Source organism: Schistocerca americana, chromosome 3 (genome assembly GCF_021461395.2).
Source record: "Schistocerca americana isolate TAMUIC-IGC-003095 chromosome 3, iqSchAmer2.1, whole genome shotgun sequence".
In the NCBI taxonomy this organism is placed as follows: Eukaryota; Metazoa; Arthropoda; class Insecta; order Orthoptera; family Acrididae; genus Schistocerca; species Schistocerca americana.
In genome coordinates this window covers 369,987,199-370,010,898 of record NC_060121.1, presented here as the reverse complement: position 1 = coordinate 370,010,898, position 23,700 = coordinate 369,987,199, and the positions used below count along the sequence as shown (strand labels likewise).

Genomic DNA, 23,700 nt, shown 5'->3' with positions numbered 1-23,700 from the left:
CTATTCCAGTCTCGTATTGTTCGTGGAAAGAAAGATTGTCGGTATGCCTCTGTGTGGGCTCTAATCTCTTTGATTTTGTCCTCATGGTCTCTTCGCAACATATACGTAGGAGGGAGCAATATACTGCTTGACTCCTCAGTGAAGGTATGTTCTCGAAACTTCAACAAAAGCCCGTACCGAGCTACTGAGCATCTCTCCTGCAGAGTCTTCCACTGGAGTTTATCTATCATCTCCGTAAGGCTTTCGCGATTACTAAATGATCCTGTAACGAAGCGCGCTGCTCTCCGTTGGATCTTCTCTATCTCTTCTATCAACCCTGTCTGGTACAGATCCCACACTGCTGAGCAGTATTCATGCAGTGGGTGAACAAGTGTACTGTATCCTACTTCCTTTGTTTTCGAATTGCATTTCCTTAGGATTCTTCGAATGAATCTCATCTGGCATCTGCTTTACCGATGATCAACTTTATATGATCATTCCATTTTAAATCACTCCTAATGCCTACTCCCAGATAATTTATGGAATTAACTGCTTCCAGTTGCTGACCTGCTATATTGTAGCTAAATGATAAAGGATCTTTCTTTCTATGTATTCACAGCACATTACACTTGTGTACACTGAGACTCAATTGCCATTCCCTGCACCATGCGTCAATTTGCTGCAGATCCTACTGCATTTCAGTACAATTTTCCATTGTTACAACCTCTTGATATATCACAGCATCATCCGCAAAAAGCCTCAGTGAACTTCCGATGTCATCCACAAGGTATACTGCGAATAGCATTGAGTATAGATTTAAGTATCAGGAAGTCTTTTCTGCAAGTATTTATATGGAGTGTAGCCAGGGTATGGAAGTGAAACAGGGATGATAAATAGTTTGGACAAGAAGAGAATAGAAGTTTTTGAGGTGTGGTGCTACAGAAGAATGCTGAAGATTTGATGGGTAGATCATGTAACTAATGAGGAGATACTGAAGAGAATTGGGGAGAAGAGGAATTTGTGGCATAAATTGACTAGAAGAAGGGATCAGTTGGTATGACATGTTCCTAGGCAACAAGGACCACCAATTTAGTATTGGAAGGAAGTGTGGAGGGTAAAAATTGCAGAGAGAGTCCAAGAGTTGAATACACTAAGCAGATTCAGAAAGCTGTAGGTTGTAGTACTTATTCAAAGATGAAGAAGCTTGCACAGGATACAGTAGTACGGAGAGCTGCATAAAACCATCTCTGGACTGAAGACCACAACAACAACAACAACAACAACAACAACAACATATTCTTACAATTTAATTTTTAAGCAACTTTTTTGTAGCATATTCAGAACTGCTTTTACAGAATAGAAATAGTGCTTTGTTAGAAATGTCTGTAGTTCAGTTTAAGTTTTAGATACGTAGCGATGTTTATTTCCTGCAGTGTCTTATTGTGTAATGTTACACCAATGTCAATTATGCTCCTTTGATACACTGTTGTTCTGTGATAATTTTTTGTCATTGTTTGATTTTCCTCTGGTACAATAGTTGTGTAAATTTTTGTTTTGTAGTAGTTTGGCTGTTTTCAAGAGATAGTCTCTAGTAAACGAGATAGTTTCATAAATGAACAAGCTTGGAACATTCAGAACACCAGGTTCAGTGAAATGAGATTTGCAGGACTCCATCATATTTAAGGTCAAAAATTATCCTTTGCATTCAATTATCTTTTGCAAGTTATCTTTTGCATTCAAAAAAGCTTTAAGCTGTTTGTTGAGTGCCCCCGGAATATGAGCCCGTATCAAAGCACTGAGCGCAACTATGCTTAATATGCCTGCTGTACTGTTGTTTTTCTTGTTATAGGCTTTAATATTCTTAGACTACAGCACACAGATGAGAGTTTCCTTGACAAGTTATTTATGCGTGTGTTCTACTTTAAGTCTAACTGAACCCACAAACCCAAAAATTTTGTGACATTTCCTAGCGGATAATTTTTTGCTTGTGCTGGAATAGACATTTCATTAGATGACAGAAACAAATGGAAGTTGACACACACAGTTTTTTTTTTTAATATTTACAATGAGTTTGTTTTTTGTGGACCACTCAGAAAAACTTTTCATAAAACTTTCTGCTGTTGACTGCAAGGTGTCTGGGCTGGATTCCATAAGCAATATGCTGGTGTCATCAGCAAATAGAATAGTATTTTGAGGACTCACATTCAGAAAAAATGTGTCCACATAAATCAAGAAGAGCAGTGGACCTAAGATTGAGCTCTGCAGTACACCATACTTTATTGGTAATTCACTAGAAAGTAAGGACTTGTTTCTTGTTTTGTTCTTACTGTTGAATTCATACTGAAATGATACCTTCTGCCTGCAGATTTTTTAGATATGAACACAACCAGCTATGTGCTACACCTCTTACTCCAAGTCTTTTCAATTTTTCAAGCAGAATGTTATGGTTTAGGACATTGAAGGCTTTTGACAGGTCTAGAAAAATACCTGCAGCTGGCAACTCCTCACCTAATTTTCACTAATCAAACTCAAAGGCTCTTGCAGAGGGACTAATGTAAATAGAGATACCTCATCAAAACTAACAAGTAGTAAATTCAAAGGGTTCAGTCTCCAAGACTTCAACCATTAAAGTGAATCCACAGAATTAGAGATACAGTATTTGGTCTTGCCAATATGTGTGCACAGAACAAATTTTAAGTACTTCATTAGGTTTTAAGGGGATGCATCCAAATAACTAACTACAAGGCATAAGGGTATTTTCGGCAGATTATAAGATCTTGGTGAAATGGCAACACCAAGCTGAAGCTTCTTGCACAAATCTTACAACAATATGCTTGTTTTAAAAAGTGAAAGAGTCTTGCATGTAATACTGTCCAGTATGTAATCCTCTGTAAGACTAGTTGTTGAGTAGTGTATCATTTTTAGGAAGTAATCACCATATGTCAAAACAATTATGCCTTTCCCCTGTCAACTGATAAAATGAGTACTACTTCATCACCATACTAAATGGAATGAAAAGCTGGTCTCTCCACAGAAGAGGTGTTACCCCACAATGCACAAGCTCGATGGATTGTGAAGGGCAGTTTGCCCACTTACAATCTATCAAAATACTTAACATATATATTCTTCACTCATTTGTTGGCAAATACAAACAGCATATCTCCAGTTCTGTGGATTTTATATGATAGCTGAAGTCTTTGAGGCTGGATCCTTCAAAATTGCTTGTGACTTTTGATGTGGTATCTCTATTTACATGGGCATTGTGGAAGAGTCTTTGAGTTTTATTAGTGAAAATCTGCAAGAGGAATTGTTGAACCTTTGTTGCCATTTGGTGACCTTTATGTATTTTCCAGTTAATGGCAAAATTTTTGAACAGATCGATAGAGTTGTTATGGGCAGTCCTTCATTGTCTATAGTTAGCAGTTCTTACTTGAGGACTGTGAAGATTGGCTGTGAAAGCAATGTGTTCCTGTGGATACAATGATGACACTTGTTTTTGTCTGGCCTCATTGCTGTGATGCTCTTAGCAGACTTTTAGACCACTTCAACTGCCTTCATCCTAGCATTACATTTATCATGAAGGTTGAAAATGACAAAAAAATGATGATACTCTTGGACATATTGTTCACCAAAAACTGACTCATATATATCTACATGTATATATATCTACATGTAAACAGATTCCACATACTGCACGAATGCAGTAACATTCTCAGGACTCTAGTACACAGAGTATTTGCTGTTTCTGATGTGGACTGTCTAACACACAAACCTGCAATCTGGCGTATGTGTTTAAGGAAAATTAATTATCCAAGAATTAGATTCATTTGGCTATGGAGTTTGAATCATCCATGGATGTGCATGTGTGGCATTTATTCCTTATGCTAGGCATTTATCCTTTAAGAAAGCAAGAACTTTAAGGACATTTCCCTTAAGACTGTATTCCATTCACCTATTGAGATTAGGGCACTACATGGCTCTGTTAAGGATGATTTGAGACTTAGGAAGCCTGGCATATAAAAAAAATCCATTTAAATATGGAAATTCAATTTGCACAGTTCAGGACAGATGCATGGATCATTGCCATCACACAAGGCTATGACAGCTAGAAAAATCAGCAGTAGTGAATTGTTTAAATGGTGGACATGGATTGAAATATGACAAAAGTCTGATAAGTTGCTAGTATGTCTGGTTTTCTGAACAGCATTTATAAGGAGTGAACTGAAATTAGGTTTGCGGACAACTTGATTAATAGGGATAATAATTTTTCTCTTGGCAGGATGTGGAACTCTACATTATCTTGCTTCAAAGCACAACAATCTTTGGTGGAGCCACCCTGAGTGTTTGAGGATAGTCTTTGTGTGAGAAAAATTGTTAGCAACAGAGTCAACTACGGGTGGTGCCAGAAGCCCAGTCTTTAGAGCAGCATTGTTGGTGGGTGGTGCACTTCCCATGTACATCATGTGAGCCTACTTAGGATGACTATTTCCAGTCTTGGCAACATTATTCAGCAGGACTTAGCTGCAGCAGCATCTCTCCATAAGATGGCAGCCACACAGGTCATCAAAACATTGAGATACGTTTAGTTTAGGATCCGGCAGCATACCCAAGGAGACTGCCAGCATGAGGTTACTTTTCATACAGGGATATTCTAAATGATGGACCCATTTTCAAAAATTTGTATGTATTCAAGTACAAATCTAAAATGAACAAGCTTTATACCAATGAAAAGAGGAAGTTTCAAAGTTTTTGTGGGCAGTGGTGGGCAGGCAGGTGGTGCTGGTTTCAGAAGTGGCTTTCACTGTCAGCTGTAAGTGAGATGGCCACTGTGGAGCACAAGGTTTTCTGCATTCTTAAGTTCGCAAAAATTGAGTCACAAATTGTGGTGCAGTGGTCATTTCGTACCAAATTTGGTATTCAACCACCAACTTGCCAAAGCATTAGCTGTTGGTTTAAGCAAGTTTAAACAGACTGGGAGTGTGTGCAAAGGAAAAGGCACAGGTCAACTGTGTGTGTCAAAGGATGATGACTGATGGATTCAAGAAAGTTTTGTGCACACTCCCAGTAAGTCTATAACAATAGAGCCAGTCGAGAACTTGGAAAGTTCTGAGGCGGCATTTGCTGTGCAAGCCATACTGATTACAACTTGTGCAGGCTCTCAACACCAATGACAAAGAGCAGTATCTCATATTTTGTGGTTATGTGGTAGCAAAGATGGAGGATGATGCATTTCTACAGCATGTAATTTTTAGCAATGAAGCGACGCTCTACCTTAGTTGAAAAGTGAACAGACACAATGTTCACATATGGGATTTGGAAAATCCACATTCACCATTGCAACACAAAAGAGACTCACCGAAGATCAATGTGTTCTGTGCCATATCCAGTATAGAGGTTTATGGACCATTTTTCTTCACAGAAAGAACTGCAATGGGAATCATGTACCTGGGCATGTTGGAACAATGGCTGTTCCTTCAAGTTGTGGAAGATTCCCAGGACTTCATTTTTCAATAGGATGGAGCTCCGCCCCATTGGCACCATGATGTACAAGGGTTTTTTAATTACTCACTTCCTCAGAACTGGATCGGTCATAGGGGACTTGAAGACTTGACTCTGCACTTCTGGCCACTGAGATCTCCTGATCTCACACCGAGTGACTATTTCTTATGGGGTTATGAAAAGGAAGCTGTCTGTGTCCCACCTCTACCAACCACTCTGAATGATCTGCAGAACCAGATCACTGCTGCTGTGCACTCAGTAACAGCAGATATGCTTTCACATGGGTGGGACAAATTTGGGTACCACGTCGATGTTTGCTGTGCACCCACCGGTGGCCACATTGAACATTTATCACATTTCTAATTATTAAATAATTATTAAGAACAAATTAATTACAATTTATTAAATTTATTATATTGATATCAAACATTATGAAAAAAACTTTGAAACTTCCTCTTTTCATTGGTATAAGGCTTTTTCATTTTGGATTTGTACTTGAACAAATACTAAGTTTTGAAAATAGGTCAATCATTTAGAATAACTGTGTATTCTCTCCCAGGTCATTAACATACAATATGATGAGAAAGTATTCTGACTCTCTTTCCTGGGGGGCACGCTTGAATCTACTCCCACATCTTTAAATTACTATCTATCCATGATAACATGCTACAGCCTACCTACAGGATACAATCAATCCAGTCACAAATTTCAAGTTAAAGTCTTGGGCTGTATTGTATTTCTTACTGCATGTACTACTATAAATTGTTTTTATTTTTATAACGTTACTTTTCAGTTTCTTCTTTTTATTGTCTACTTTCTGTGACTTATGTAGAGATTCACTCCACCATCAAATTGCTTTGGCTCAAATGTACCCATGAAACCTGTTGAATTAAATTTACTTAAACCCTATCTGCACGGTGTTGGTGCAACATCAGTGGAGGCGGGAGTTTGAAACAGAACCACCAATCTGCCTAACAATTAAATGCATAATTGACAAGTCTGAATTGCATGGAACAATTTGTGATACTCATGAAGGAAGATTAGGAAGACAGCATACAGCCAAAAGTCCTACTTCATCAGCTCTTAAGTTGGAAACTTTGTTAATGCTCCACAGATGTCTGCTACACAATGTGCATGTGAAGTGGGGATTAGCAGTACAAGTGTACAAAGAATTCTGAAAGCTGCAAAGTGGAAAGTTTACATTTCACAATTACTGCACATGATTAACGATGATGATCCTGATCACTGAATGCAATTTTTTGAATGGTATCAACAAATGGTAACTGTTGACAAACAATTTGTGACGAGGGTAGTGTGGAGTGGTGAGGCACAATTTAACTTAATCGAACCATGGATTGGCATAACAGTGTGTACTGTGCACTGTAAAATCCACATGTTTATGTGGATAAAGCAGTCAAATTACCAGGGGTTCATATGTGGTGTGGCCTATCATCTAGGGGCTAAGTAGAACCCTTTATCTTTGATGATACTGTCCCTGGAGAAGTGTACCTGGAAATGTTACACACATCAATTTTGCCACGTATATGTGTGCTTTATGGAGCTGATGGAGAGATCTTCTACCAATATGACAGGGTGCCACCACACTACCACCTAGCCTATCTGTACGAGCTTTACTGAATGACAATTTTCCGGGGCACTGGATTGGACGAAGAGGGCCCACTGAATTCCCTCCACAGTTGCCAGATCTAACACTTAAGGACTTTTACTTGTGGGGAACTTTGGAAGATAATTTCTATCAACGTAAGTCATGCGTGCTGGAGGAATTTCGTAAGGAGATTACAGCAATGTGTGCAGCGAGCTCCACTGAAACACTGACTGACGTAGTTGTGGCGACCACTTGTCATTCTGTTATGTGTATAACCACCAATGGTGAATATTTTGAACATTTAGAGTAACCATGTGCTAAACTGAAGGTTGTGCAACATGTATGATCAATTATTAAGTGTAAAATAAATGCATAAGTAATACTTTTCACTCTGGCGAACTCTGTATTACAATGGGGAGCTTCAGCAATAGCTAGTGGTGTGGATCTGCAGCTTATACATTCCTAGTATGATGCCCACAATTTCAGGGCATTTTGAAGAGGTCTCCACAGCATTTTGAAGAGGCCTCCACATAATTTTATGGTCATAGCATTAACTGTGAAGTATTCTGTAATCTAAGATCCAATCCACAGACCATAGTTGTGCGTTCTCATTACACGATCTATGACAATACAAAAATGATAGTCGTTTATTACTGGAAGGTGAATACTTTCTCTTTCTGATACATTTTATTAATTTTTATGTGAATGTATATTTAAAAATTGCAACAGCTATTTCTGGACTTTTTAACTGCATAATTTAAACCAGGTTCTAATTTAAATCAAATTATAATTTGAAAGAAAAGTCAGATCTGGCATATGATGAGTTCATATGATGAGTTAATGTTGGCTACATTGCAATCTGAGTAATTTAAATTTTGTATGTGTAAGAAAAACAATAAAATTATAGTATCAGGCAGAGTAACGATGACTAAGTCACTTACACATAAACATTTTTAATTCATCCTCTAACATCTAGTAAGCAAGACAAATAAAGGAAACCCATAATCAAAAATAATTAATACTGCCATATAGCCAATATCAGATATGAAAAAATGTTATTATGTTACTTCATAGTGTCACACCAGCACTGCCTCATAATATAAAGGTATGCCAATGTGAGATATTTAACTGTCTCTGCCTATTCTTACAAAAATGAGAATTCCAAGATAATTTAATTTTCACATTTTATTAATCCAGACCACCCCTAGCATGTTCATCTCTTAATACGGGTAGAGCACCTAGAAAATAAGCTAACCTACATCTGAGCAGATGGTGCAGTACAAGAGGAGGACACTGGTAGCTGTGGGGCCTGAATGATCACTGCATGGAAGGGGAGGTGCAGTTTGGCTGCTGAAGCCCATGCACAAACACATACCTCATTCAACTTATAAGATACAATTAGTGAGTTTGTAAATGATCATTTTAATGCTAGAATGGCAAAGATCCTGATGTTCCTAAAACAGTGGAAATGGATAATTTCAACCCTGCATAAAATATTTTCATATTTGAGTTAAAAAGGACTTTACTTTAGTAGGTATGAATTCCTCCCATTCTGCAAGTAATAACAATTATTTAATGTGATAATTAATACATTACATACTTATTTCAATAACAAAATATCTTATCAATTTATCGTCACTCATCCTAACAAGTTTCTTAAACTGTAGAAGTTCATATATTAACCATTTGTAGAATATTCTATACATATTTCGCATATATCGTTCATAATATACTCGCATATGTTCTACAGATGGCTTTGCTGTACTTTTTACTCAAGTCATTGGCATCTGCCAGACACACTTAGCATAAGCAACTTCTGTTTTATTCCTACATTTTCTGCACATGCCTTTGTTGCACTTTAAACATAAGCCACTAGTTTTGCTGCATTTGCAGAGTCTGATTTGGCACTTCTTCCACTTTCTGGATTGTTTTGGCCCCATATTTTCATCTTTTGTTTGTTCTTCTTCCTGATCTATCTTTCCCTTGTGTTCACTTGCCAGCTGAAGTATGAACTTCTTCTTTTCCATTTTCTTGTTCTTTACTACAAGGGGTGATCAAACAGTTTGTACTTGAGGGTGTTGGTACAACATGTGGGCATTGTAGTGCAACAACTCTGATGTGTGTATGTAAGTACTGACATGTAGGCAAAAGATTAGTGTTGCATTCATCTCTTTCTGCCATGCATGCAGTAAATACGGAAATGTGACCTACAGTGATGTTATTACCAAATGGATCCAAACAACATGCTGTTATTCTTTTCCTTGTTGCTAAAGGACACAAATTGGTAGAAATTCTCTGGAAAATGAAAAATGTGTATGGGGCAGCATTTCTGTCTAAAATCACCATTGTGTAATAGTGTGTCACGTTTCATGCTGCTTCATGATAACACCCATTCCCACAACACAAGTGCCATCAGGCAGAAGTTATGTCAACTCAAGTGGGAGAAACTTGAGCACCCACCATACAGTCCTTATCTCTCACCATGAGATTATCATGCCTTTGGTCACTTAAAAATGTCTTGAAGAGTCAATTATTTCTGTGGTATGAGGATGTGGAGCAGGCAGTTATGGACTTTTTCATGCAGCAGAACATGGTGTTTTACCAAACAAGTATCTTCAACCTAGTGCATTGGTGGGATGATTGCCTCAATGCTCATGGCGATTTCGCCTTATCGGTGAACTGATTCTGGACTGTATGGCCTTTGAATGGAAACTTTGACCACCTCTTATATTTTGCAGGAGACCCTTGCATTTATGCCACCATGTCCAGAATGTTGTAGACGATATGCACTGGTCACCTCTTACATCCAACCTTTGTAATAAATTTACAGGTCATTTGACCCTTCATGTCCAACCCAATATTTTGTTGCACTTTAGAATGTTACGATTTCAAGTTTCTTCTTTCCTTCTTTGCTTACTGTGCTTCAGCATGCAGTATAGTCAGAAGAGTGATATTTTTATTCTTCTTTCCTTGATACACAATCATGGTGCAGTCTGTGTTGCCAGTCTGGTACAAGATGTTTGACTTCCTTAAATCACCAGGGATTTCCTATGTGGATCTTGTTTAATGTACCAACTAAGTAAGTTTCCTTTCTTTGAGCTTCTCAGAAAGTTGAAGAGATGTCAAGAAGTTGTCTGTCATCAGGTGTCTTCCTTGATTTAGAAATGGCTCCATGATTCACGGGACAATGTACTCGCTGTGTGGTTGCTTCTCTCTAAGTGTGTCTTCTTTTCTGAAGTATGGGAAAACATTACAGATTTACACTATATGATCACACGCATCCGAACACCTGGCTGAAAATGACTTACAAGTTTGTGGCACCCTCCATTGATAACGCTGGAAATCAACATGGTGTTGGCCCACCCTTAGCTTTGATGACAGCTTCCACTCTTGCAGGTGTATGTTCAATCAGGAGCTGGAAGGTTTCTGGGGGAATGGCAGCCCATTGTTCATGGAGTGCTGCACTGAGAAGAGGTATTGAGTCGGTCAGTGAGGCCTGGCATGAAGTCAACATTACAAAACACCCGAAAGGTGTTCTATAGGATCCAGGTCAGGACTCTATGCAGGCCAGGCTATTACAGGGATGTTATCATCTTATAACCATTCCGACAAAGGCCGTGCATTAGGAACAAGTGCTTGATCATGTTGAAAGATGCAATCGTAATCCCCGAATTGCTCTTAAACAGTGGGAAGCAAGAAGGTGCTTAAAACATCAATGTAGGCCTGTGCTGTGATAGTGCCACGCAAAACAACAAGGGTGCAAGCCCCCTCCATGAAGAACATAACCACACCATAATGCTACTGCCTCTGAATTTTACTGTTGGCACTGCACAAACTGGCAGATGATGTTCACCAGGCATTTTCCAAACCCACATCCTGCCATCGGATCGCCACATTATGTACCATGATTCGTCACACCACACAACATTTTTCCACTGTTCAATCATCCAATGTTTACGCTCCTTAACACCAAGCGAAACATTGTTTGGCATTTACTGGCATGATGTGTGGCTTGTGAGCAGCCACTCGACCATGAAATCCAAGTTTTTCATCTAGCACCTAACTGTCATAGCACTTACAGTGGATCCTGATGCAGTTTGGAATTCCTGTGTGATAGTCTGGATAGATGTCTGCCTATTACACATAACGACCCTCTTCAACTGACAGTGGTCTCTGTCAGTCAACAGACGAGATCGGTCTGTACGCTTTTGTGCTGTACATGTCCCTTCTCATTTTCACTTCACTATCACATTGGAAATAGTGGACCTAGAGATGTTTAGGAGTGTGCAAATCTCACGTACAGATGTATGACACAAGTGACACCCAATCACCTGACCACGTTCAAAGCCCACGGGTTCCACAGAGTGCCCCATTCTGCTCTCTCATGATGTCTGATGACTACTGAGGTCACTGATATGGAGTACCTGGCAGTAGGTGGCAGCAAAAAGCGCCTAATATGAAAAATGTATGTTTTTGGTGGTGTCCAGATACTTTTGATCACATAGTATACTTTATTACTCCATGAGCTCAAATGGCTCTGAGCACTATGGGACTTAACATCCATGAGCAGCAGTACAGAATTTAAGATCATATTTGTTGGGTCTCTTGAGCATGAAATGAGTAAACCTGCATCTTGATTTGCTTGGTAATAGCTGCTCACCTATGGTTATATTTTCTTCATGATGGTAAGAATGAATACTGTTTTCATGAACCTTCCACAAATTTTAGTTACAAGAGCAAACTTGTTGGCTGACAGGCATTCAGCTTGGATCAATCGAAATGGAGAAATATGAGAAGCTCCTGAAATCTGTCCCTTGGCATAATGTTCTTGACTAAAGAAGGCCCCAAGAATGTGATCAAAGATTATCTGCAAACATAAATTTTGTACAAGCAAATATGACTGTCATCAATTTTTCCATTTCCTCCAGTGACATGGTCCAACATGGTTTTTTTATTACTTTTGAGTATTTGATTCTACAAATTTCTTTATAAGATATCAAAAATGAGATGAAAAGTGCTGTTAGCAGAGTTGTCTACTTGTTGTCAAGTGGAAGTTGTGGGACCTCCTCTCTCTTTTAGAACATTCAGAGTAGACCTTCTCCCACTAGATGAAAAATTTGCAAGCTCCCACTTAGTTCTATCCCTGGCAACCATCTTTGTAGAGGCATTCAACTGGGCATGTTGTGAGGTTGGAAGTAGATGAGTATCTACATCCTCCTCCACTAATCATTTCCTGTTCACACTGTCTTCATTTGTATCTTCTTTTGTCTCTGGTATAAAATCTTTATCTTCATTGTAAAGTCATTTTACAATTGAATGTCAAAAGCTTCTAAGAAATATAAGTTTTCTTCACCAGAAAGCCCACACTAATGAGATATGTTTAAAAACATCTTTCATGAACAAAGAATATTACCTAGATAACACAGTATAAACTGTGGCAGATTGGAATGTGCACGTGCCAAGATGCAACAATGATCAGTAACAACTCTGTAAAAGTTTTGATTGTCACCACTTTATTGTTGGATTATTAACATACATTCAGCAGAGAAATTTCAGTAGCATCAAAATGACTTCTTCTGCCATTCTGTGTACATCAAATCAAATGTCCAATAAAATATGAATGTTTTGTAAATCCTAAAATCTCCACATATAAAAGGCAATGTCTAGACTGACTGTCTGACAGACTGACTCATCACCACCCAGCCCAAACTGGTAAGAATAGAAAGTTTGAAATTTGGAGAAGGTGTGGATCTTATACTGAAGGCGTTGTTTAAGAAGGGATTTTTCAAAATTCCAACCCTAAGAGGGTGAAATAGGGGATGAAAGTTATTAAGGCAATTTTCAAGCTAGACCTACAAAAACTGGTATTTGGTGTCTCAGTCAGAAATAAAGGAATACATGTTTCAGCATTTTTAGAAATTTACTCGTATGGTGGTCAGTGGATGAAAGCTTTTTTTGAAAACATATCATTATCAAAGAATTACTAAAACATTTTTAAAGCTACATTTATGAGTATTGGTATTTCACTTGGAAACTGAGCCCCTAAGCGAGTGAAATAGGGGACGAGATTTTTTATGAAAATATATTATTATGAAAGCATTTTGAAACATAAATCTATGAAAATTAAAATTTGGCTTTTCAGTTAGAAATAAAAAAATATGTGTTCCACTGTTTTTGGAAATTCAACCCCTATGGGGGTGAAATGGCGATGAAAGTTTTTGTGGAAATATTTCATTGTGCAAGAAGTTTTATCGCTATATCTATGAAGATTTGTATTTGGATTCTCTGTTAGAAATAAAACACATGCATGTCACTGTTTTTGGAAATTAAAACCCTAAAAACTGGTATTTGTTTTCTCAGTCAGAAAGTTAAAAAATCTGTGATTCTGCATTTTTGGATATTCAACCACTAAGGGGGTAAGATAGAGAGTGAAAGTTTTTTGAAAATAAATAATTACTAAAGAGCTTGTAAAGGACGTTTAATGCAATATCTATGACAACTGGCATTTAACTTCTTGATTAAAAAAAAAAAAGTTTGTGTTTCAGTGTTTCTGGAAATTGAACCCCTAAGAGAGTGCAATAGGAGATAAAAATTTTTAAGACAATATTTTGTTACATTAAAAAAAATTTAAGCTAAATTTATGAAAATTGGTATTTCACTCCTCAGTTAGATATGAATAAATATCTGTTAGGGGATGAAAGTAGCTATGGAAACATCTCCACAAGAATGTGAAAGGCATAATCAATAAAAAATTTGACTCCAGGTACCAGAATCAGTTTTCAGCCATGGCCACACTTCATGGCTTTCAATAGTGTAAAAACCTTAGCAGGTGAAGCTTCCTGGCAGGTGAAAACCGTGTGCCACACCGAGACTCGAACTTGGGACCTTTGTCTTCCACAAGCAAGTGCTCTAGGCAGTGCTCATGGCAGATTAAAACTGTGTGCTGGACTGAGCCTCAAACTTGGGACCTTTGCCTTTTGCAGGCAAGTGTTCTAGGCACACAGTTTTAATCTGCCAGGAAGTTTCACATCAGCGCACACTCTGCTGCAGAGTGAAAATCTCATTCTGGAAGCTTAGTAGGTGTTGCAATTTGTGAACAACATAAAAGTTCAGTTGAATAAAAATTTTTAAAAATCACTGCAGGGCATACAGTCTACACGAGTGAAGTAGTGAGCACTAAGGTAGTCTCATTATAAAGAGAAGAAAAATTAGGTAGAGCCATGGGATTTCATGAACAAACTAAAAAAAAAAAAAAAAAAAAATTGCTGTGACACTGAAGAAGAAAAACTGACAGTGGTTATTTTGACCCCTTCTGCTGCTCAAATTTTAACAAGTTATGCCAATATGACCAATAAATCATCTCATATAGATGTTCAAAGTCAATAGTAGCTAACTAGAGTACCAAAAAAGAAACAGTTGCATATACAGAGCATCAACCAAAGCAAAACAAATCTTACCATGCACTGAGAGAAGAAAATCTCGTAAGACAAAAAAGGAGGAAAAACATAGCTTAGATGACAAAGTCACATACTTCAATACTGAAAATGTAAAATGAAGGACAGTGGTCACATGGAAATTATGTGCCAGCTCCTCACAACCTGTTCAGCAATGTTACATAAAAATAAAATTTTCTTCCCCTTCTTCTGCATCTTTTGAAAGTAGTACAGCCATGGAAAGTACTTACAGCCCTGTTTTCTGTGACCCCCTCAAGCACAATTTTCAATAAAAAATTTTCTTCTGTGTTTGCCTCTTTTGATGTAAATTTACACATGTGCCTGAGAATGAACTTTCTCTATGCCTGCAGTGTGCAAAGATTGTGCTGGCATGCTATACATTGAAGAGGTAGCAATGAGAAAGCGTACAGGCCAGCATGCAACCATCAACTGAGGTGATCACACCTTTGAAACAACATGTACTCGCCCAATGCACAGGACAAAAATGTGTTTCTGTACAGATGCCTCCTAATTTTGCATGAGCTCTATGTGACTGCCCAACAAAACACTACTCTAAAATGAAATTCATATTTTGGCCTTGCAAAACAATTTCCAGTAATTTCCAGTCACTGAGTCACCTAAACTGAGAATTATGCTCTCTATGAAGCCCAAATGTAAACTGAGATTAGGACATCACCTCCCCAGCACTAGGCTTGTTTGCAAAATCTGTAATCAGTGGCTCATACATACTTATTGAAGAATGTGTGGAAACAGTAAATGTCTTTCTTATTGGGGACCTATTGGGGACAAACAGACAGATGTTAAAATTCCTTTCAAGTTACAACAAAATCTATGAGGAGTGGCTCAGGTGTTTGAGTCTTGGGAAAGAATAGCTGACCTAACATAAATTTTCAAGAGTAGACAAAAAGGTATATCCTTACTTCCATGTATGTGCATTACATTAACATTAGTTGAATAACAAACTAGAGAAACCCATAGCTTCTGGCCTGTTTGTCCTACAGAAGTTCTTGAGAATATAGTGCATTACTAATCCAAGAAGTAAAAAGATTATGTTCTTGCACCTTAAAGGCCTTCTGATTATCTGTAATTCAATGAACACCAGAATGAAGAGACAAAGTAGATAAGATTAAAACTGAATGTTCACCTGCTGAAAGCATTGCTCCGCCACTAAACTCCATACTTCTTATAGCTTCTGCCCTGTAGTAAGCACTAAGCACTGCCTGTTGAGCTGTTAAGCAACCATCTGCAAAACCCGCTGCAATTTCTCCAAGTGAATGTCCAATGATGCCATCTGGCTGCACACCAACTGCTCTCAGTAGAGTCACTAAGCAGATCTGGAAAATACAAAAGAGGATTCAGCAGATTCTTTAGTACCTAAAACTAGACTGTTCTATCTGACTGAGTACAAACAATGTCAAATTACTTTCTAACTGTATCAACTGTAAAAGACATGAAAATGTTACTCTGTGAAAACATGGAACCTATGTGGGTGTGATACGCAATGTTGCTGGATGATTGAAGTTGAGCACTTCTATGAGGAGAAGGAAGGTGGAGATTAGTGTTTAACGTCCCATTGACAATGAAGTCATTAGAGATGGAGCACAAGTTTGCATTAGGAAAGGATGGGGAAGGATATCGGCCATGCACTTTCAAAGGAGCCAAGTCAGCATTTGCCTGAAGTGATTTAGGGAAATCACGGAAAACCTAAATTGGAATGGCTGGATCCAGGTTTGATCCATCATCCATCCAAATGTGAGTCCAGTGTGCCACCTTGCTCAGTAGCACTTCTACATTTGCAACTTTGTGCAAATGAGTCATTAAGAAGAGAATGTGGACAGTACAACTAACTTAAGTATTCTATGCAACAAAGACCTAATATTCAGGTACTCTTTAATGAAGTCTATGAAAACAGATTCTGTTCCACCATGTAGCAAGAAAAAGAACTATGACCCATATAATATCAGAAAAGAATACAAAACACTGTGTGTGGCACACAATAATCTCCAAGTATTCAAACCATGTCTAACATTGTGCAGAGGATGTACACTTTTGCTTGGTCACTCTTAAGGGGATGAGTTCAAACAAAATTTTATTAGAGGAAAGAATTTATTACTGTTTGTTGGTAACTATCTTTGCTTGAAATTGTGCTGACCTTTTGTTGAAAAACATATTGGCATGAGTAGAAAAATTACAAATATGCAAAAAGCACACAACTGTCAACTGTATTGCAGTTATTATTGTGATTACAACGCATTTTATCTCATGATAGTTCTATTCAGTCATTATTCTTTGTCTTTTGTCATTATCTGATGTCAGTATTGCAATGGAATTGAGTTTGTAAAATTTTTCGAAAATATCAATTAGAAATAGGGTACTGAACAAATAATGAGAAAAGCACAATCATACATTTTATTTAGTAGGTAAAGGTACCTGGACCCTATTGGGACAACAGAGCTATTTTCTACTGCTGACTTCAGTAAAAGAGGAGTACAAAAATTAATTCTTTTTCACTTTTCTTCCCTGCTAGAATTAATAAGTGCCAAAATAGTAATGTGCTTACTAGAAGTGTACTTTCCTTTAGGCCTACTGAAATTCATGAAACTCGTAGAACAAACTGTCTGATTTATAGGAGTCATTATAATTCATCATGCATTTGTTGCATTTTTGAAAAATTTTCATAACATTGTTTATCGAGGGAAAGGAGTTTACAAGATCTAATTCTGTATATGTAATTATGTATATTTTAAACACGTTAGATGCTATACAAAGCATGTTAATACTACATGGTGCATTTTAAATCCTTAACAAATATCTTAAGAATTTGAATCTGGTCGCATAAAGAATGTATTAACTTCCAAAAAGGATATATGATTGTGCACTGATGATAAATTCTTCCTGTAAAACATCCTATTCTGTGCTGAACGAAAATGCTCTTGGGATGGGCACCACATTCAGACCTAAGCAACAGAATTTAAGCTCGTAAGACAATCCCAAGAGATATGATGTTGGACAGAGGTCCACGTTGAGAGACAGAAAAATAAATTGAAATGGATCACTTCTTTGGTGCTGAGAGGAATATTGGTCTTACACTGTATCATGTATAACAGATTTTATTGTTTGTCTAGGCTGCTTTTATTTTTAAAATGAGCAGCTTTGGTTCCACATGAACCATCCTCAAACATGTAAATAAAAATAAAACAACTAACCAATGTACACGGTGTCTGGGAATTCCCATTACAAACTTCTAGGACTTGTTGATGAGAGTGAGTATGTAATATTTTGAATAGGAACCCACATACCATTTCTGTTCTATGATGGCTTCAATTCAGATGGATAACACACCCATGTCTGCTGAGGGAAAGAGGAAAGTCTCAGAGTTGCCTGTCTTGGTATGCAACAGGGTAGACAGCATGATGTGTACTATGTCAGATGGTCATCTGATGCCACTTAATGTCTACCATGCTGCGAGACTCCTGTAGAAACAGAGGAAGATCTGCTGGGACAAGTTCTGGTCACTGCACTAGGTGGAGTGTGTGTACCAGAACAGACTTCACAGGTACAATATCTGTAACTACGTTGGTGGACAACATAGTGTATACACATAACATATAAGTGTTAATGGAAACAAATGTGCTTAAGTGATAAATGGACATTTCATTATGTTTCCTTTCAAATTGTCACCTAATAATTGCACTGTGTCATACCTAATTCAGTTTTCAAGCTGAAGTGGATGAAATAAACATCTGAATTGAAACCATCATAGTATGTAAATGGAATGTTACTGGGCATGGGTTCCTATTCAAAATATTATGTGCTCACTCCTCTCTACAAGTTCTAGAAGTTTGTAATTGGAATTTTTGAACACTCTATATAATCTATGAAGATTCTGTTTTGGTTAATTGCACACATCAAAACTGTGAAAGGAATAAATCAAAAACTTGAAATATTAAAAGAAATGAACAAGTTAAAAAACTTAATGGAAGTGAATATTACATTAGTCATTTGTCATTCTACCAGGTTACCATTTAAACAAAGTTGTTAATTTGTACTGTTACACAGATTATGATGTCACTGTAGTGACAATGGTTATTAAAGTTAATAAATCCATCTAGAAGGCTAGGAGAATATTTTTGCTACATAGAGCAGATAACCAGTCATTAGCACCCCACTTGACTGAAAGGATATCATATAGATGAATTTTGGACAAATTTAAACTAATTGCAAATCACACTCTGGCAGAATATGTGGTATGTAAGTGGGAAGTGTATTAAGGATGGAAAAGACCCATCATAGTTTAATAAAAAAATTCAGAAAATGCTGAATAAGTAGAGAATGTTGCACTCTAAGATCAAATAAGAAAATACAAATAGTGAAGGATGGAAGTTATTAAAAATTTGTGCATCTGTAAAAAGATCGATATGTGAAGCATACAACAGCTTCCACCATCACACCTTAGAAAAATATCTTGCAGAGAACCCAAGAAAATTCTTGTCCTAATGTAAAATCACTGCATGGGCCAAAAACATCTATCCAATCAGTCATCGATCAGTCTGGTGTGACAATAGAAGACAGCAAAATGAAATCTGAAGTTTTCAATTTCATGTTTAAGAAATCATTCATTGAGAATCACACAAATGTACTGTCATTTGACCATTGCGCAGGCTCCCATATGGAGGACATAGTAATAAGTATCCCTGGCATAGAGAAGTAACAGAGAGAGATGAAAACAAATAACTCAACAGGCTCAGATGGAATCGCAGTTTGGTTTCACTGAGAGTGCTCTATGGCAGGGCCCATTACTTTGCCTGCATTTATCAAGACTCTCTTGCTCAGCACAAAGTCCGAAGTGACTTGAAAAAAGTACAAGTGACTCCTGTTTATAATAAGGATAAAAGAACGGCCTGTAAAACTACAGAACACTGGTCTGCTGTAGAATTTTTGAACACATTTCAAGCCCAAATATAATAAATTTATTTGAGATTCAAAAGCTTCTGTCCATGAGACAGCATGAATTTGGAAAGCATAGCTTGTGCAACACTCAGCTTCTCATATATTCTCATGAACCATGGATGAAGGGTAACAGGTAGATTCCATATTCTTAGAATTCTGAAAATCACTGAAATGCTTGCCCACTCAAGACCGTTAACAAAGGCCCAAACATACATATCAGGTTCACATATATGTGAGTGACTCTAAGACCCATTATATTTTCCTCAACAGCAAGCATTCATGAGAGACAAGGGTATTGCCAGGGATGTCTCAGAGAAGGTTGATAGGACTACTCTTATTCTCTTTATAAATAAATGAACTGTTGTTACCAGTAGGTTTGATCAACATTTGATTATTATGGAGATACTTAGTGAACTCAAATGTAAATCTATGAAGGGAAGATGACATTCTTTCTGCAAAACACTACTGGTAAAATTTAGAGAACTGCCATTTCAGACTCACTGCAAAACATTATTTCTGCTGCAACATACATTTTGGGTAGGGCCCACGAAGATAACATTAGAGAAATTAGGCTCATACAGAGGCATACAGACAATTGTTTTCCCCTCATTCTGTCTGTGAGTGGAACAGAAAAAGACATGACTACTAGTGGTACAAGGTACCCTTTGCGATACTCCGTATGGTGGCTTGCTAAATACATACCAGTCTGTTTTCAACAGGAGACAAATAATAACTGTTTAAAATCATAATGAAAAGTTAAGAATAGATTTAATGATGGTAGGACATCATCATTTAAACCACAATGAAATGTTTAAAATGATTGGCATAACTGCAAATGACAGAACACAAGGTGATGCTGCAGTGGCTCTACACAATGGAAGAGGCACAATTTCAAGAATGCAAAGTCATTATCAAGCATATGACAGTTCAGAAGACGAGCTTCAAAGAAAACCAAAGGTTACCATGAAAAGGCAGATTTCTCTGCCTTACACCCCTGGGAAAAAGAACTTCAACAGCCAGAATGTTAAGAAGTGTCTTGTAAAATCTAACATAATTATGTTAACTCGAACTATTAGAAATAGACTGCATGAAAGAGGCCTTCACATTGGTTGAATCTTAAGGTCTCCAGCTACTCACTGAGTAAATCACGCATGTCATGTTTTATAGTGGCAACAGCAACAAAATTGGACAGTGAATCATTGGGATCAAGTCCTTTTTACAGATGAATCATGCATCGGTTCACACCCAGAGAAAAGAAGAATGCCCATATGAAGGTGGCAAGGTGATGCACAAAGGCTTAGGAATGTACAGGAGATCCACAAATTTCAAGGAGCTTCTGTCATGGTCTGCAGAGAAATAATGACCAATTGAAAAATTGACCTAGTGAAACATTGTGAGCAAATTTTTATACTTAAACATTTTGCAACCTCTGGTGCTTCCAATCACTGAAGAGTATGTGTCTGAATTTCTCCACATACATGATAATGCCAGACCACATACTGCAAGTGCAGTGTCTGAATCACCTGAAAGATGCAGTATTCAAGTGCTACAGAGGCCTGCTCAATCTGCTAATCTAAGCACTGTACAGCACCTATGGAATAATGTGCAAAGAAAAGTTTTGGAAGATGTAGACAACATCCAGTATATGGGTCAGCTGCACACTCAGCTTATACAGGGCTTTTATAAATGAATATCAGGGTTTTAATGCTTTATAATATTTATTATATTAAACTTACAGTTATAAATGATAAGTCAAATGAAAAAGCAACTCAAACAGTTTTACCAAGAACCTTGTTAATGTTCAATGTGAGCACCATTTGTCACACACCACACACCAAGTCTATAGCCGAGTTCTTCCCAAACGTTGATAAGTGTGTCTTCAGTGATTGTGGTAACAGCTGCTTCAATCCAGTTTCTTAATTCAGGAAGGTCTGCTGGTAGTGGAGGCATGTACACACTATCCTTGATGAAGCCCCAAAGGAAAAAAACCATATAGCGTTAGGACTGGTGAATGTGGAGGCAATGCAAAGCAAGCCCTGTCATTGGGCCCCTTGCAGCCTATCCAGTGCTTGGGTACAGTGAAGTTCAACCAATTGTGGCAGAAACATTGCGCACTGCGCATGCCCACGGGTGAGAAACAAACTGTTTGAGTTGCTCTTTCATTCAACATATCATTTATAACTAAGTTTAATGTAATAATATTATAAAGCGTTAAAACTATGACATTCATTTGTAAACACTCTGTACATCACTGGCGGAATATTTCTCAAGATGAGCTCTCACATCTCATCTCATCAATGTCAAGGAGGTGCTAAATTGTGTGTAGCTCAAGAGGAGGTGCTACCACTTATTAACGTTGAAAATATACTAACAATAGAGATTGGTAAGGTTTTACAATCTTCATAATTGTATGGCCATTTACAAATCTCTTGCTGCATTACTTATTCAGAAATCATTGAATATTGTTACAAAGTTATGTAATGAAATGATTAAATATTGTCAAAAAAGTTATCTAGTGACATGTTACAGGGAGCAAACGAAACTATGAAAACACCATGTTTATACAGTGTAGGGAAACGTTTGGCTTTCAGAACAATTTCCAGTCATCTTAGAAAAGATAATTATAGGTTTTCAAGGGAATGTCGCACCATTCTTCATGCAAAATAATGGCAAGCTTATGTAACAGTGCTAGAGTGGATGGTGATCAAACGTCTCCTCTCTAAAGTAGATGACATAGGCTCGATAACATTAAGACCTGGGGACCGAGGTGGTCAGGGAAGATGCAATAATTCATCCTCACGCTCATAAAACCAGTCCTAGATGATGGGAACCTTATCATCTTGAAACATGGCATTACCATTGAGGAACAAGTACTGTACCACAGAATGGACCTGTTCAGCCAAAATGGTCACATAATCCTTAGCAGTAATGTGACATTGCAGAGTAGCCATGGGTCCAATGGAAAACCACAATATGGCTGCCCAGATCATCACAGAATGCCTGCCATGTTACATTCTTGGCAGAAGCAGCCTTTATAATACACTTTGAAAAGTAACAGCTCATTGCCCATACAATTTTGAAGTTAATTTGGATTGCGTGATTAACTGTTGTTTCTTTATGTAGGGCCCATACAGGTAATTTCACTGTTTGAGCTCTGTTAACATAATTTACAACAACTTCATGTCAAAGTAATCACTAATATTGCTTCCATTCACCAACTTTGTTTATCACACTGTCAGTTGGCTATGCTAATGGCTAACATAACAACATATAATTACCTCATAATTACTGTAACTCATCAAATGATACCAGATTAATAATGTAAACAAAGTGTTTATATGGGCTGCTGCATTATATATAATATTCTGTGCACACTAAGAAATAATGTAACTATATTTGAAACATGAAACATGGTAGGAATGCTTGGGATATTGTAGTTTTGTTTATTCATATTATTTCATTTATTTTTTCATGAAAAAAAGTGAATTTACTACATGCAACAATAGGTCAATTGTTAGCAACACTATATAACACCCATGAGAAATTAGTGGGAAGCCCAGTATCAGTATGATGTAAGATCTTGAGCAGTGAATTTTTATCTGCTTTTTTGCTGATACTATGTCTCTGAATTCAAGCCACATCTGGTCTGCACCTATATTGTTAATTTGGAAGGAGTGGAGATTGTCCCTCAGACAGGCGTCAAGTGAATTTTTATCTACTTTTTTGAATAGGTACCTTTTTCATTCATTTTGGGGGAATTTGGGAGTTACAATATTCAATCTCACTACAACAACCTTGTGTTCACTAATCCCTGCCCATTTTGTTGCTCATTACTAATTCAGGATTATTAATTGCTAAGAGGTCAAGTGTGTTTTCACAACCTTTTACTATTTGCATGGGCTCATGAACTAACTGCTTGAAATAATTTTCAGGGAATGCATTCAGCAAAGCTTTAGATGATGCTTTATGTGTACCTCCACAATTAAACATGTATTTTCACCAGCATATCGAGGGTAAGTTAAAGTCACCACCAACTATAATTGTATGATACGGGCACATGTTTGAAATCAAACTCAAGTTTCCTTTGAACCTTTCAGCAATTGTATACTCTGAATTGGGAGGTCAATAAAAGAATCCAATTATTATTTTATTTTGGTTGCCAACAATGACCTCTGCCCATACTAACTCACTCTACTTCAATTTTGTGAGAAG

General features: G+C 37.4%; 1 protein-coding gene across 1 annotated transcript in view; it reads right to left on the bottom strand.

Annotated features, from left to right (window-relative positions):
• Nucleotides 1–23,700, bottom strand: part of LOC124606090 (fatty acid synthase-like) — a 448,407-nt gene that overhangs the window by 247,613 nt on the left and 177,094 nt on the right. The window contains exon 10 of the mRNA XM_047138055.1: nucleotides 15,683–15,872. Coding sequence (XP_046994011.1) covers nucleotides 15,683–15,872 — 190 coding nt within the window. The remainder of the gene's footprint in view (nucleotides 1–15,682; nucleotides 15,873–23,700) is intronic.